Genomic DNA, 16,475 nt, shown 5'->3' with positions numbered 1-16,475 from the left:
TTGGTAGATGTCTCCAGGCCTTGGTTTGGAATAGGCCTACCAAAGCATTTTTGAGTGCGCACATAAGGGGGGTTTTACATAAAGAAAAATTGGGTACCTCAAACCCCAGTGGGCAAATTTTCTCGGTATTAGGTGTGCATGCTCCGGCAGCAAGAATTAACCAAAATCTGAAGTGCCATATTGGTTGATGCACGTGGCCTTTCACATCTTTGCTCATAACTCCTAATGCCTGAGCAAGTGTAAATTAAACACGTTGTTTTACAGCATTGATGTTAATTTGCTACACCACACATGCACTCAAAATAAACGTTATGCTCCTCAGGTCTTACAATCTCATTTTACAGTGGCGCTATCAACGTATTGTTATTGTGCAGGCCTTCAGCCCACTTGTAATTGTGAAGTTTTAATAATTTCATAATTTTGTCAGTAAGTAACATTCACCTGTGATTAAAAGTTAAAACTTTTGACTTCAACATTTTAACAATGTGGATTTAAGACTGCATGCAGTGCAGGTGTGGCATCTGTCTCAGTGCATTTCTAATTCCTCTTGGATTTTAAGGTTCAAAGTGCTTTTTGTTCCATGAAACGGGCCTGCATGTAATTTATCTACTCCACTGTGCTGGTCATTGAGCTGCTGTAAGATCCCACATATAAATAGAAACTAATCTGTAACCTCATCTGAGAGCTGCATAGCGGAGCACAGCAGTGCCCCGTGGCAGGTATTGGGCTGACATGAAATGGAGAGGATGTGTTGTATTTGAGCATGTCCGATTGTGTTGGAGCTGTCATCACCTGCCCTGCTTGGCTGGTAGCTATCCTGAGGCCAGCGTGCCAGGTCACCGTCACACAGCTTTCTCATTTGAGAGGGAGTTGGGAGATGTATTTGGTGTGGCTGTACTTTTGTAGCCATTACTGTAGGTAGGTAGTCCTATTTGATTTATGACTATTCATCTGGTTGAATTCCAGACAAGGAGCTGTGGGGAATGGAACCAAAGGAACAGATAAGTTTCAGACCCCTCCCCGCAGAAAACAAAGGGATACATCACCAACAATAATTATGATTTTAGCGATAACATTTAGAAACTGAAAACCAGATGCCCATACAGTTTTTCAGATTGTCACCTATTCATTATGTGTGTGGTTTTTCTTCAATTTTACATGTGTAAATTACAGGTTTGACTGGCTGTTTTGTGTTGCCGATTATTTCCAGATGAACATTTCAAATAAAAGGTGTAATCAAAATATGACTGCATTCATCTCAGCAGGTGAGGGATAAAATGTGTCCACAAATGGGCAACAGTGCTGTAGTTTATGCAGCATTTATGCATTAATAAATTAAGGATTGCGATTGCAGTTGTTTCAGCGTAGGTACTGGCACCTGTTTGTGTCATTGCCTCACATTCACTCACAGAATGTAGTCAGGGTGTTGTTTGTATGAACATTGACTTCTTGTTGCTGAACATCCAAACAATTTTTTAAAAAATTAGCTTAAGACCTTTTCAATCGGTAACAGCAGTGTGATGGAGCTAAAAGAGTTGATGGCAGATACACATTTGATTTCAGAGGCTCATCACGGCAGTGTGGCAAATGAACGAATTCCTCCTGGAGTTTACCTGTTGTCAAGAACAAAGACAATCGGCACTACTTTGGACATTATCCTCGGCCAGCTCCTATTCTGCTATGATCAAAATGAAATAATTTATATATGAAATCATTAATATATGAAACAGGCCTGGCAACGGCCTTCCTTTCTTTTTGTTTACCAGCCAGCAATGTTTTATATTCTTTTGAACACACTGGAAGAATCAATCACGAATGCTATTAAAAAAAAAAAAATCCCAGAACATTTTCTGGGACATCCGAGGAAGAAGCAGGTGATTGGATATGCAGTGAGATAATAAAAATGGGTTTAATTTGCATTCTTTGCCAAGACGTGTTGTGTGGCATTCAGCCCACCTGCAGTGTTTGTTTCATACTTGATAGCTGTTAATATTAGGAAAATACTTATTTCTAATGCTTTGGAATTGTATATATGATCACAGAGCTGTAAAAAAAATCTATAGCTGCTGAAACCAAACAGCCAGACCCCAATCAAAAACTCAGTGGTGAAATTACAAATTTCGATTCAGTTTCAATCGTGTTTAGATCAAACTGAAGAGAACAATTCTTTGATGTGTATTATACATGCACATCAAACACAGAATTTCTGCTCCATTGCCATGGTCACAGAAGGTTTACTTTTGTTTTCATTAAATGGGAAATGTTATGTAATTTCTTGGCATATACATCTGTTTGGAAGTAGAGCACAAAGGCACTGTCTTTACTATGAAGTGTTGTTTGATCATAATGAGATTTTTTGTGTCACGTTTGACAGTTGCACTGCTTTGTTTCTTCAGTCTTTTTATCAATTCACATGTTATATTTTAGATCTAACCATGGTGCTATACATAAATAAAAAGAGTATTTACACATATCTGGATCCTCTCTGTTCAGTCAATATGTGTATGTTGTACTCAATATGTTAAGAAGGTTCAGAATTTTTTTTTTAGGTTTTAGACAACATCTTAGAACTGAGACTTTTCATATTAGAGAAACACACCTAAGAATTGCTTGGTCCTTAATAAGTTGTCTTATGTAAATGTAGGGCAGGTGTAGGTCACCTGCTCCATCGTTGGATATGGAAAGGTAATAAGCTGCTTGCACAGATGATCTATGGGCATACTTGCTTCACTCCTTATTAGTTTGACTTAAAGGCAGTTTATGACAAAGCTAATCACAGCATTCTTATTAACAGAATGGAGCATATCTGAAGGTTCACCTCCTATTAGAAGAACATAATTGTTTTTTGATGGAGATCAACTCTGCCTTACCGGGTGAATTATGGTGATTTCTTTTTTGCTTATCTGTACCTTTTATGCTTCTTTTATTTCTGTAAAGCACATTGGATGACCTCTGTGAATGATAATGCTTTAAACAAATACATTCTCCTTGTCTTGCCCCAGGGCTCTATGCTTTGACCAATTTCTCTCCTAACAGGTATAAATGAGAAATGAATTCACAATTTTAAATTTGCACAGTGCCAAATTCAACCCCCCCCCCCCAAAAAAACCATTAACATTTGGATGATTATTTTTCACTGTTTCATTCAGCTTTGTAACCCAAGTTATGAGATAGAAATTCACTTAACCTGTAGTAATAGTGGAAGTAGACAGAGAACAGGCATGTCCACAGCATTCTCACAGCGAGGAGGTTTGTGTCACACAGTCTCAGGTTAACAGTACAAGGGGGAGCTGCTGAAACCAGCCTCTTGCTTGCGGCTCAGAAAACAAGGACAGTCTATTCAAATCACTAAAACCAACACTGACATGTATGCATGCTTTTCACACTTTGCTGACTCCGTACACCAAAGCCGCTCCTTGCACTGGAGCCAAAGGGGTATAAATCTTGACACTATTTTATGCACTGTGAGGTGGCCTAGCTCGGGGTCAAGAGAGACGGTAGGCAGGCAGACTTCTTGTTGGTTCTGAGGCAAACATGTTTTTCTATGCACTGCTCACCATTCCACGTGTAACTAAGATTTTCTCTTTTGTCAAATAGAAAAAGAGAACTCAGAAAATGAAAGCCCTAAGAATTGAAACAAAAGAGCCATGCTTGTGAGAGGACAGCTTCCCCTCTCCTCCGGAACGGCAATATCCAACTGCTTATATAAGGCGTTCAATTAACACCTTTAGTTTGAGCCACAACAAGGCAGTGTTGTCTCTGTCTACACAGGAAATCTGCTAACAGCCTTTAACAACTTTAGAAGCACGTTTCTAATTTCTAAAAGGCTCTTTAAAAGTAAATAATCTAAATAAACCTACACATTGCAATTAATGCCTGAGTATAACAATCAGGAAATGCAGGGCGGCCCCCTCACAAACGGCAGGCCTACATTGTGGATCTGGATCTTCTTACCTGCAACATGATAAAAGGGAACTAAAACAAAAGTATGATTGTGTGTTTACTTTAATTTAATCATGTACTTTGAGGTTGAAAACCTGGGATTTTCATTGGTGCAATGCTACAAAAGCAAAGGTTAATTATAAATTAAAATTATGAATCATTATTGTAAAAATAAAATTTAAAATGATATAGTGTGATACCGTTTAAGATGCCAGAGACAAATGGTGAGTAAAGAGGAGTTTCTCACCCATTTTGACACATGCACTTTCAAAAATACCACAAACCACAAACAATAGACCCCAATATCTTGTACAACACTGATGTGATGAAACTGTGGGGTGGGACTTGAAAAAATTAAAATGGTCATGATCAAACTCCGTAGAGCCGAACGGAAGGATATGCCCGCCTTGCAGTAAATGCTAACATGATTCCGCCAGTGTCGGATGAAAACTGAGTCAACGGCATGGCAGTCACTTCAGTCATCTCATGCAATGAAAAAATGGATTTTCAGCAAGGCAGCTGAAATTTGATTTTCTTAGCATTCAGCATCCACTCAATAACGAAGGCTCTAGTTGTTCATGTGAAAACCAGTGTAGCTCGAGACTGTAGCAGTAGAAAGCTTCTCTGGTATTAAGGAACACGATGGTGATGCCACAGGTACCACAGCTTTGTACCAGCTCACTGACCAAAGACCCTGTAATCCAGGTAAAGAAAAGCCTCTTGAGTCTTGCAGCTTGAATACAACAGAGCAGTCCGTGTCGACTGATTAGCCCCCTGAAAAGGGGACCTTCCGCGGGTGGCCCTAAAATGACCACGGGAGATCGTTATCTGGTTGATCCTGTTCCAACTAAAATAAAAACCATAATAGTTATAACTTTCATTTATTTGGCTCGCGATGGCGTCAGTATGTCACGTTATGTGCTGAGCGAAAAGCCGTAACAAATGCGGTTGTGTCGGGGGATTTCGCCCAAATTATAGCAGGAGCTTGTTGTTTGCATGAAATCCATCTAAAATAAAAACTATAATAATATTATATTATATTTTTTGTGTTACTATGTTTGTGATTCTAATTAAATTCCATCGAAAAATACTGCCCCGATGTCCACTTTGAAATGGGATCCACTTCCATGCCAGTAAAATGAATGTCTCTTGTGATTTTCTTTCTAATGTTTTAATACATCTACACTGGCAGCAATTTGATGTAACTAACTTGCATTCATCAAACGGATCCTCAACCATGATTGGCTGAGCCGAGTTCAATGGTGTTGTAAAATATAAACACACACCTGTAACCACATTACGTAAATAATATGGCACTAGTGATGGGGCATAAATGTAAATCTCTCTACCTCTTAGAGCGGACATCTTTGTTGATTCGTGTAGATTGCAGTTATTGCTGGAGATGTCATCAGGGTGTACACATAATTCCTCCTCCTAAAAACCAGTGCATTGTGCTGTGAGCAGTTTGCATGTGTTGTTGTTGTACAGTATTTGGAGAGAGAAAGTATATTGCACCTTGAGTAGTTTTTGTGGTCCATTAAAGCCGTGGAAATGTTCCTGTCGAATGGGACTCTAGCACGAATGAGAGGCATTACCCCAGTAACACCTCTCATCATTCTGGTTTGTGAATAGACTTTAGTCAATTGAGTACTGTCTAAAGTTATTTTGCATATTAATTTGAAGACAGATGCCACTTCTGTGTCTTGTATGTTCAGAGCCTAGAGTTGGTCGTCACTCATGCCAGTCGGACTGCTTAAGTGTTTACGGTGCTGCATCCTTAAAAACAGAACACAGATTTCTTTATTTGAAGAAATTATGTGTATGTATTTTATCTGAGCAGCTATAATTAGTCAAACTTCATGGGTTCACTTTTTTGAGTGAATATACCGATGTGTTGGGTTTTTAGTTAATAATGTATATGTATATTGGCTTATTTTATTATTCAGAACAGCTATTTACAAAGTTTTTACCAGTGGTGAAGGAAGTGTTCAGATGACTGACTGAATTCAAAATGAAATAAAAACATTACTGGAAAAATATACTTAGTGTATGGTCCCTGTGAATGTTGCGCTATTAGTAAATTATATTATTGAATTATATTCCAATGAATTAATGTTATTGGTGGACTTAGTTGGACTTAGTTGAGATGAAGTATCATCATCAAAGAAGGTCAAATGTTTTGGGAGGCAGAGAAGGTGATCATTCAATACTGTCAAGGAAAGGCGTTCGCCCAGGAAATTGCTGCACTTCAAAAGGGGGAAGGTGTAAAGAGAATCTTCGGCCTCGTCAAGCTTGTGCAGTTCATATCTTGTTTCGTATCTTAGGTCTAATAGTTAAGCACGTTACTGTCACCTTAAGGGAAGTAGCTTACGGCTCAGAGTGCCTTGGATGGTCGTCAGCATCGCGTTCATGCTTACCAGTTAGTTCAGTTGAGATGCAGAAACCGACCGAGCGACGCGGTTTTCTTACCGTAGGATACCCATCTGTACGAAGAATACTTGGCTTTGAATACATCTGTAAGGTGTTACAAACTGTGGAATAAATGTTTCGTTCTACCCGTTACACCGGAGTACAGCAGTTTTCCTACCACGATTGGTGTACACGAGTCCATTCGAGGAAACCAACGAGTCTCGGCTCAAACATAGAAGATCTTATAATAGCTTCTGCAATATCTTTTGAAGCTGCATAAAGGGAGCTACTCAAGTTAAGTACAAGTACCTTAGATCTGTATTTGACTGCACTTCTTAGGTACACCTCACAACTGTCAAGCACGAAGTCTGCCTAGCAACATTGATACAGAGTAATGAAGATCTCCGAAGAGACTCTGCCTGTTTTGCTCACTCTCCTTTTGTCCATATGTCTTGCTTCACCTCCGCTTTCCATTTCCCGCTTTCTTTGATTTTCTCCAGAACTTACTGCATTAGCGTCTGACTGTGCCGCATCATGCTGTGGATGAAGTGGAAGATGGTGGTGGACTCCCTGCGTGGCCGGAGAAGGAGGCTGCCGTGTTTCCTCTGGTTCCTCCTGCTATTCACTGCTGGAAGTCTGGTTCTCTTCATCCACCGGCAAGATTTGTCAGAGATGGTCCAGCAACAAGGCTCAGGTTAGTCTCTACTTGCCCTATAATAATGTTTAATGGGTTTTTTAAAGGATGAAACAAATGGCACAAATGTTTTCTTCAGGTATTTACCTTCCTTATTTAACACGTCAGCGACTGTGACTTGTTAGGTAGCCATTAAGCACATGGAAATCTGAAGCAATCTATTAAATGAATATTCACTGTATAATAACATTGAATTGGTATTATTTTTACGATAAGATATGCTATTGGCACACGTTCGCATAGACAACCAGATGTTCATGGATTATTCCACTACAGAACTCAGAGTGTACAGAACTTTCTGATTTTGCATTCGACAAATAAAAAAAGTATCAAGTAAGTAAGTATCTTTCCCGACACCATGTGGGAATTACATCTTGCGGATGTCTAGTGTTAATTTCTTGGGGCATGGACAACTGACGCACCATATGCGAGGTAGCCATGATGCGAAATGTGTCGTTAAAAGCAATTATATCTCAGGCCTGTGTTGTTTGTACTTTCGCTTGTGTTGCATCTAATGTGGCAGCACGGCCCTCCAGTGAGGAGCAAATGTTTTCCCTTTCAAAGGGAGCAAAAATGAGGCAGGTTTTGATGATATTAGTGTCAGTAATGCTTATGTGGAAATTTTCCCTGAACCTCCATTAAAAGTGTTTTCTGTATTGTTTTATTGATGTGATTAGGAGAAGCTAAATTCTTATTGAACCTAAATATAAACCAAACCAAACCTTAAAATACCATCACATTAAATGGTTTACATTATCAGGACTTGCTTTCTGTCCCCACCAGGAGAGAAAGTGAGTGCGTATGTTGAATCCAGGTTTAACCAAATAACATGGTGGAGGTGAATGTGGTGGAGGTTTTTCTATTTTACCCCCCCAAATGCTGCCCTTTCATTCCAGCTCAGTGGCCTTGTGGCCAGAGTTTCCACCGGGATAGAGAGAGGCCACACATTCAATTTCCAAATGAGTCGGACCTTTGTCCTCATACAGCGACCCAGTTTGCCTCTGCTTGGCACTGAGCATTAAGGAGATTGCGGTTTAAGCAGCCGTGATGGACGAGTGTCCTGAGCATGAAAAACTAAGCTGCTGTATGTCTCCGAAACAAGAGATCAGCTGCTTGCTTAGGCGCCTCTTTGGCTTGTACTACATTTCCACCTAATTGAGAGCGCAATAGTTATACGTTACTGCTGTTGATGGGCCAGTGCCTGACTTGGACTTCAAATCAAATATTTCTTCATAGACAGGAGACGTATTTGTGATTTTTTACCTCATTTTTATTTCACTTTAGAGCCTTTTGAATTAAACTCCTAACCATATGTCAGTTCACATTGGAAATGTATTTTGTTAATTGGTTTACCTGTGTAGTTAAAAGCAATTGTGATGACCAAAGAAGTGGTCCAGTCGGCCCTGTGAGGATAAAACCCTCATCAGCAGAGTCAGAGAAGCTGCAATCCACCGAGTATCACCACCACAGTGTGTCAACAGCACTGGGAATCATTATGAATATCAGAGCAGTGTCACACTCCACAGCAGTAAGAGCCACTTAGTCAGAGTGGAATCCCTCCAAACCTCTAATATTCCCCCTGATTGTCAGATGCTTTCAGGCGCAGTGTCAGGTGGAAAAAAAGGACATTCACAATGATGACAATCACACACACACACACACACACACACACACACACACAGAGGCACACATGCAAGGCAGACACAGATTATGCATAAATGTATGCAAATAAGAGGTAGCGAGTAGTTGGTTCATGCATGGATTACACCAATTTGATATTTTCATCATCATCTTTAACATCATCATCCTTTTCACTTGTAACAAGAACCAAGATTCATGTGCAAAATCAGGCCCAGGCACGTGTGTGTGTGTGTGTGTGTGTGTGTGTGTGTGTGTGTACTTGTACCCTTATCTTTGTGAACGTTTTTAGGAAGAGAGGATATTTTGGTCCCAGGTGTCACAACTTCCAAAGGATGGAAGTGAATATCAATGTATGCATGGTCTGAATATTATGATGTAAAATTGTTATTGCTAAAAAGTACAGAGGGTCTACTCAGTAACTACTCTGTACGTTTTATCACTTTGCTTTGGGGTACGCACCTCAGTAGTTAGTCAGGTATCACTTTGCCTTAGTGACCACAGGAGGGTAATCATGAAGTAATAAGACACTGCTTGGTAACTGTACCCCGTAGGATATTTCTATCTCTTTACTTTGGAGCACAAGAAGATTCATCTTGATCAGTAATTCATATGTAGTATTGGTAGACCAATATGTTTCTGGGATTTGTTTTTTTCACTTAACAAATGGCATTAACATAATGCTGATATAACGCAGCTTTTTTTATCCATTAAATCTGATAAAATACATCAATATTATATTTAATAACAGATGTGTTTTTCTCAGTGGTAGGTTCAGAGTCAGAGAAGGACTCGCGAAGGAAGTGGTCCTTATGTCGATTCACAGATATTTCTGAGCCAATTTATTCCTCCTGACGCTTTAATATAGAATCTTTCAAACTGTTCCCTTGTAACCCATCACTGTCTGCTCTGTAGTCCTTGCATTGACGTCATTATCCAACTCAGTTTTCATAAACTCGTTGACTGCCAGTTTGACCTTGAATCTCACTCCCTCCTCTGTAGCTACAGAGTTTTCAGGCTCCTCAGGAGCAGTGTTTTCTGCGGGAGAGAGGGACTACCTTTGCTGCAGACTTTGGGCATTGTAACTTGGCAGACCTTTAAAATGTACAGAAGCTATGACGCCCCAAGGCAAAGAGCAAACCCCCAACATCTTAACTTTAAAAAATACTTGGGAACAATAATGTAGGTCTGGGGCCCAATATAAAATCTATCTGCTTACTAAAGCTCATGTTAGAGAGGAACCCAAACCTGCAATTACTGCCATATCCTTATATCATGGACAATTAAGGAGCTGCATGCAAATGGTTTCACGCAGCCTTACCATTTATGTGGTTTACTGGACAAAATGCATTATAAAATAAAGGTACTTTACATCAACTTTTCTTTTGAAAGAAAGCATGCACGGATGATTTGGATTGAGCTCTCCTGCTGTTTGTCTTTAGTGTCAGGACACTTCCACCAGGACAAATCACGATCAACGATGTGGGAGATATATCCCTTATTGTAGTCGTAATGCAGATTATGTGGGCTGTAAAAATAAAGCAGTCCCTTGTTCACCCCATTTTAAAGGGAATAGCACAGTAATCATTGGTTGAGTGGGCTATAATTACACACTGCACCACCATAATAGATATTATTACTAAATATGTCCACTTGTTAAATGTTAATATGTTAAAGCAGATGTCTAAGTGTAAACAATAAGAGCGTATACGGCATTGGTTTGTTATGATACTGAAATCGATTGAACGGCGAAAAACTGGAAAGCAGCATTTCATAAATTATTTCCGATTTTTCATGAAGCGCCATCTTTGAAACATTATGGTATATGTCTTACGATTCATTTCGCAGCCTGAGCACATCCGTTTATCTAGAGCAGCCTGCTCTTCCACTGCTTTAGAATTGGTGAGAATTCGTGTTTAGTAAATCATGTATGAGAGACTGTTTGTGGTAAACAGAATCACAGTGGCTACACAGTTCTCCGAGCCCCCCTTGCCAAAGCACAATGAGCAAGCAGTATCTTTGCCTGAAGCCACGGTGCTTCACCCCAGCAAAAGCTCATATCTAATAGAGTCGAGTTATAATACATTGGGTGTCAGCTTTTATCTGCCTCCCCCTCCCTCTCCACCTCTTTATTTGGCTTTTGGTGCGCTTGAGAGCTTTGTATCCCATGGTTTAGATGGCCTGCACAATGGTAGCTGAGAAAACTGCAGTTTAACGGGCCACAGTGAACCCCCCCCCCCCCCCATCTCCCCCAAGTAATTGTTAAAGGACAATTGGAGAAACAGCAGCTGGTTTCTCAGGGAGAAGCGATACCTGAAGAGCTAGCAGTTGAGATAAATTGTCTGCACAAATTTACACCTCTGGGCATTTTTCATATGAGTTAGGCAGTGAGGACCAACTGCTCTGGTGAGCCGAAGGTCGGTGTGTGTCACCTCGCATGCCCCGGCACCGAGCAATCCATAAGTGGAGGAGAAGAGGCGGACTGTTTGCTGCACTTCGCTGTGCTGGCGAAGATTTATCATTCATATAAAAAGAGATGAATGACAACAACGGGCCATTTGTTTAGTGCTTTTGACAGAAGTAGCGTCTATTACCCTGCGTACAGATCTGCCCTCCTGGCCTCAGCTGGCTGTGGCTGTGTGGGTGGACCTACACACAAACTGCAGACGGGGAGGTTTGCCTCCAAAGATTTCTGCCAGAAAGCCTCTGCATGTGGTTAGTGTTGTGAAGGTGTCTACCTTAACCATGACCTTGACCACGAACCATAACCCTAAACAAAACATAAAGTAGCTTTAGTTTCTAAAATTTAACATTCTTTTGCTTAAAATAGAAGCTGGTGTCAGTTCTCCAGACATTACACAGACTATAAGCACCTTTATCTTGACTGAATCTTTTATTTCACTACATTTAAATTGACTATGTTGAAGTTGAAACCTTAAGGTTATGACTAGCAACCTGCAAACCACAAACGCAACTTTAAGAAAAATGACATCATAAGAAACTGCTTCCCTGCTTCCCACGAGCTCTGTGTCTGTGTTTAATTGCTAATGCATATTATACAGTCTTGGAATGAATATGTAATTGAATAGCGCAGCCTTGACAGCGGTAGCTTGTTGAAAGATGATAGTTTAAATAAAAAAACACAGCTCTGATGTTGGGGTGACTGTTGAGATTTTTAAATAAATATGCCTCTTGTAATTAAAGAGACAAGGTTTTTGGTGCTTTTCCACTCAGCCTCTTATGCTGCTATAACTGCTGCCATATAAGGAGCAAAGAACCCAGAAAATATTCACATTTAAGAAGCTGAAATAAGTGAATTTTGATTTTTTTTTCACAAAAACTACTTGAACTGATAAATCCATTATCAAAATTGTTGCAAACGTCTTTGTGAACATTGCGACTATTCTATCTGGTTAGTTTTGGTTCCACATTTGCAATTTAAGGAGCTCACTAAAGAATTTTTGTATGACATATGCAAGTCCTGTCCTCATCACGTACGTGGGCTGCATCTGCCCATCCTTGACATTGACTGGTTTGTGGAAAGGCGCGTGTCTGATGTTGGCTTGTTATCAATTAGTCCAGTCAAACTACTGCTGCTGCTGTTGCTAAAAAGAAGGAGACATAAAGGGTCCATTTTCATGTACGGCATATATGCAGTGCCGCCCCTCCAATTAGGCAGCAAGCTGTAAAGTAAGCTGGCGTCTGCAGAGGGAATAAAGCGTTCAATAAAGCACTGAAGTAACAGGCCATCTGGTGTTGCAAGGTTTACCAATACCACAAAAGAATTGCACCATTAATAAATGGTACAATACCCTAATGTTAGGAATGTCAGTGTTTTAATAGGAGCCGTATTTACTATGAGTTGTGTCGATGTGCTACAGCAGGGCAGTGTGTGTACAAAGCTCTGCTTCCACTCCCCTGCAGGCACAGTGGGCATGCCGTTTTTAGCTTTCATTGTGACAAGGTAAGGAGAGGTAAGGCTGCTGGTACAAGTGCTCCTGCCGCCTGCATGTAACAGAGGTTTTAAATCTATACACACACCAAGGGAGCCAACACATCCAACTTCCAAAGAAGCATCTCGTCGACACACATGCCGACTGAGACGGGTGAGTCAATGTGATAGATAACCGTGCCCGTGTCCCCAATTCCTCTAAAAGTTTTTTGGTTTTTTTGTGAACTGATCTTTTCTTCACCAGCGGAGTTTAATGCGGTAATTAAGGGTAATGATAACTGATTCATTCGTCTTGATCTTTTTAGCTCACTTACCTTTGTTGCAAACATCGATCTATATGCAAATGCAACAGTCGCACCGGCAACTTTGACTTTACCATGACTCGCAAGCTGCTAAAAATCAGCCATTCACAAGCATGCCGATCATCCACAATAGTTGTAAGTGCTAGTAATTGTAATATTGGCATATATGTATTAGTGTTGATTCAAATTATTAAATGCTTAATGATTTATATCTGGTTGCAAATATAAAGTTAACTATCAAAGAAACTACATAAACTCAATTATAGGGCACATAACTGCAGACCATGTAAAAATTTTAATAACACTGAACCGAACCAAACCTATTATCAATGTTATAAATGACAAGAAAAAAAAAATGAACAGCACTTAAACTACAATTTTATTTCCCATGACAACAAAAAACATAATTGACATTAACTGTAGGTCTGGAAGTTAATGGTGATGAAAGTCAAACTCAGGAGTATTAGTCTGCACACTACAGTGATGCACTAAAGTAGAGTTACAAATTATTCAACACTCCTCCTTGGTGGAGGTCTGCCCCCCACTGAGATCATTTTCTAGTTTTATCTTCGGCCAGATTGGATTCAAAAATGAGAGCAGGCTTGTGGTATTGTTTCAGTATTGGTATTGAGATATTTAGGCAGTTATCGTAGCAGAGTTGTAATTTAACAACAATAGTAAACTTCAGTTCTTCCAAGCAGTTTCAGTAACTAGTGTAAAGGGACATACATACATAGCATGCACATGCAGGAGAGGTTAACAGATATTGTTATATTGAGGCGGTGCAGTTACAGTCATCCAGATAAACAACATCATGCAGAGAGGGTATTTTATTTTTCTGAAATGTTATGCCTTTCTTAATGCACGTCGTTTAGTTTACACTAAGTAAAGAAGTAGAATAAAATGAATCATCTAGCCGTCCACCACTGGCCCCATCCAACTCCCCATCTCTCTACCTCTGCCCACATGGAGCCTGCCAGGAAATGGGCATGTTGTTTCATGCTCGAAGGTAAAATTTGATCTGTCCGTCAGAGGTCCAGTAATCCCTTAAGCCCCGTCTGTTTGCAAAGTCCAATTTAGCTGTCTCTTAATGTGATTAAATTGTGCTGATGACCCCCAGAGCAGTGGTGCAGCACCATATTTGAATGCAAATCCTCCACTGGATGTTTGTGGAAAAATAACAGGCCGTTATTTCATCCTGACTTTCTCTTCTCTTTCTTTTTTCACCCATGTGCGTAAAGCTCCTTTGACAAAGCCTGTTTGTGTTGTGTTGGCTCGATCCTCTCTCTTCCTCCCAGCGAAGGAAGATCATTGGAAAGCAACACTTGGTAAAGCCAACTCCATCACAGTGATTTTACACAACCCAAAGTACAATGTGCCCCCTGAAAACAAGGGGTACTCTGTCTCTTGAGCATAAGTATGTCAACATCCCTTGACTGGAATGTTAACGCAGTACAAGCTATGCTTTGCCCTCCTGCTCAGTGTTGGGATCACATAGCATCTGGCATGAGTATCCCAGCAACTATGATTGCAACTACTGTTCCGCATTCAGAGCTGCTTTCCTCTGTTCACCTCAGGGAGCAAGGAAACCTTACCTGGGGCCCCGGGGAGGGCTGGCAATGAATGGAAAAAAAAGGGAACAGACTATTTTCATGCATGGGTATCAGGTGCCTGCATCACTGTCTCTTCAGTCTCCTCCAGACCTGGGCCATGTCTATTGGATTTAAAATGGAGCCGCTCAGAGGCAAGTGCAAGGTCATGTGGTTTTCCATTAACATTAATGCCCAGGGTTATGCCATGGGAGCCTTGCAACATAATCTGTTTTCCCTGCCATCTGATCGTTCTGGCCAATGGCCTCTACTGTATTTGTCAATCTATACAAATAGATTTGACTTTTTCACATCGCCAGCTCCAGCAAAGAAGAGAAAAAGCAAAATAAATCGCCTCATATCTAACCTGTTGAAAAAAGTGTGCAAGAAAATCTGACTTGAACTTTTAATTTTATATCTATATAAATGTGTGTGTGTGTGTGTGTATGTGTGTGTGTGGTGCAGCCTCAAATCCCATTAAGGCAGAGCTGAGGCCCAGGAGTCACTTCAGGGAACTGTTGTTCACCGTCAAAAACTTCTAAACAGCTGATCTTGTGCCATCCAGAAAACTATGAAATAAGAAACAGAGATCTTAAGCAACCATGTGGTGTAAGATGAAGAGGAAGAAAAACAACAACAAAAAAACATATTCTGTGATCCTTCCTTAAACTCATGAGAGACGTAGATGCATCTTTTGAGCCACTGACGAGCAGACACGGTTAGGACGCCTGCTGAGCAGCAGAGCGTGGCTTGGCCATCCTGCTGATGGAGGGGGGGGGGGGGGGTCTCAGGTTGCCCTTTTCCATTCTGCCCTGCTGGGTAACATTAAAAACTCCAAAGGAAATGAAACAGAACAAGGCTGGAGCACCAGGTGGATCCAACAGTGCAGCTGATTTTTGTAAAAATTTCTTTGAAGACCCTAATCTCCGATGCTGCCTCTCTGCACTGTCAGTCTGTTTCTTCCTCTGCAGGAACCACAGCTGAGGCCCGATACACTCAATCTGTGGCTGTGAACGCAAAAACGGTTCGTCTTCAGGGAGACCGTTTCATGAACAGACTGTTGAAAAAAATTAGAGATATACTGCCCTAATAAATACCAACTTTACATCTGCGCTCTGGATTCCACTTCTCCGCCTGTATTTAATTGCTTTGGGCGACTGGCCGTGTCTATTTCAGGATGGAGGCCAAATCTAATGACAATACAAACTAGTAGTGATTTCAAAAAGACATCCGTGAAGATGTCACATCTGCTTCTGTGCTCTTTCCACCTCCCCCACTTGTACTGATTACATATCAGTTACAGTGTGTGCCTTTAATTGTGATTCGAAAAAATGCCAGCTGAGACACAGTTGGCAGGACACCTCTCCTGAACAATGCATGTATTGTGACCGTGCTCCGCTGTAATAATTATGAGCAGGTCGGCCTCAGCAGTACGCTGCCATGTAGCACCGATCAAACTCGGCACTTGGCTTGCCGTCACAGAGACATTGTCCTTGCTGTCGCTCTGTTGTCTGTCCAGCACTGGATTTTTCGGGCACGTCCGGGGAACGAGATGACTCCGCATGGGAGTGACGATTAATCAGGACTGGGCCGGTCATTAGAAACCGCTGAATATCATTAATCACTGGTGCCTTACACTCGTTGACATTTTATTATCTGGAATAGACCGTACGATTGTTCTGTAATTAGAACAGATAGGCTGATTGAAAAAAAAATAGTTATAGCTAAAGTTTATCTAATAATAATATTTCTATGTTCAACATCTTCGTAGTCGTCCCACAGCGGAACCCGGTGGGTTTAGACAGAATAATACAGTAACTGGAAGAAGGAGTAAGAAAAAACCTCCTCATCTCTCTGCAGGCGATGTCCAGTCCCTGAAGTCTCCTGCTAACCCTGGGAGTTTGTACGGCAGCCATGGTATCAACTCCAGTCATAATGTTTCACTAGAT

At 40.8% G+C, this 16,475-nt stretch overlaps 1 protein-coding gene across 1 annotated transcript in view; it reads left to right on the top strand.

The window, feature by feature from the left end:
• Positions 1 to 16,475, top strand: part of LOC118302727 (carbohydrate sulfotransferase 8-like) — a 146,718-nt gene that overhangs the window by 31,832 nt on the left and 98,411 nt on the right. Inside the window, exon 2 of the mRNA XM_035629105.2 lies at positions 6,852 to 7,045. Within this exon, the coding sequence (XP_035484998.1) occupies positions 6,886 to 7,045 (160 nt within the window). The 5' untranslated portion in view covers positions 6,852 to 6,885. The remainder of the gene's footprint in view (positions 1 to 6,851; positions 7,046 to 16,475) is intronic.

The sequence above is a fragment of the Scophthalmus maximus genome, chromosome 4 (genome assembly GCF_022379125.1).
Source record: "Scophthalmus maximus strain ysfricsl-2021 chromosome 4, ASM2237912v1, whole genome shotgun sequence".
Taxonomy (NCBI): Eukaryota; Metazoa; Chordata; class Actinopteri; order Pleuronectiformes; family Scophthalmidae; genus Scophthalmus; species Scophthalmus maximus.
Note: the sequence above shows the minus strand (reverse complement) of the source record. Positions and strands in the feature narration are given on the sequence as shown.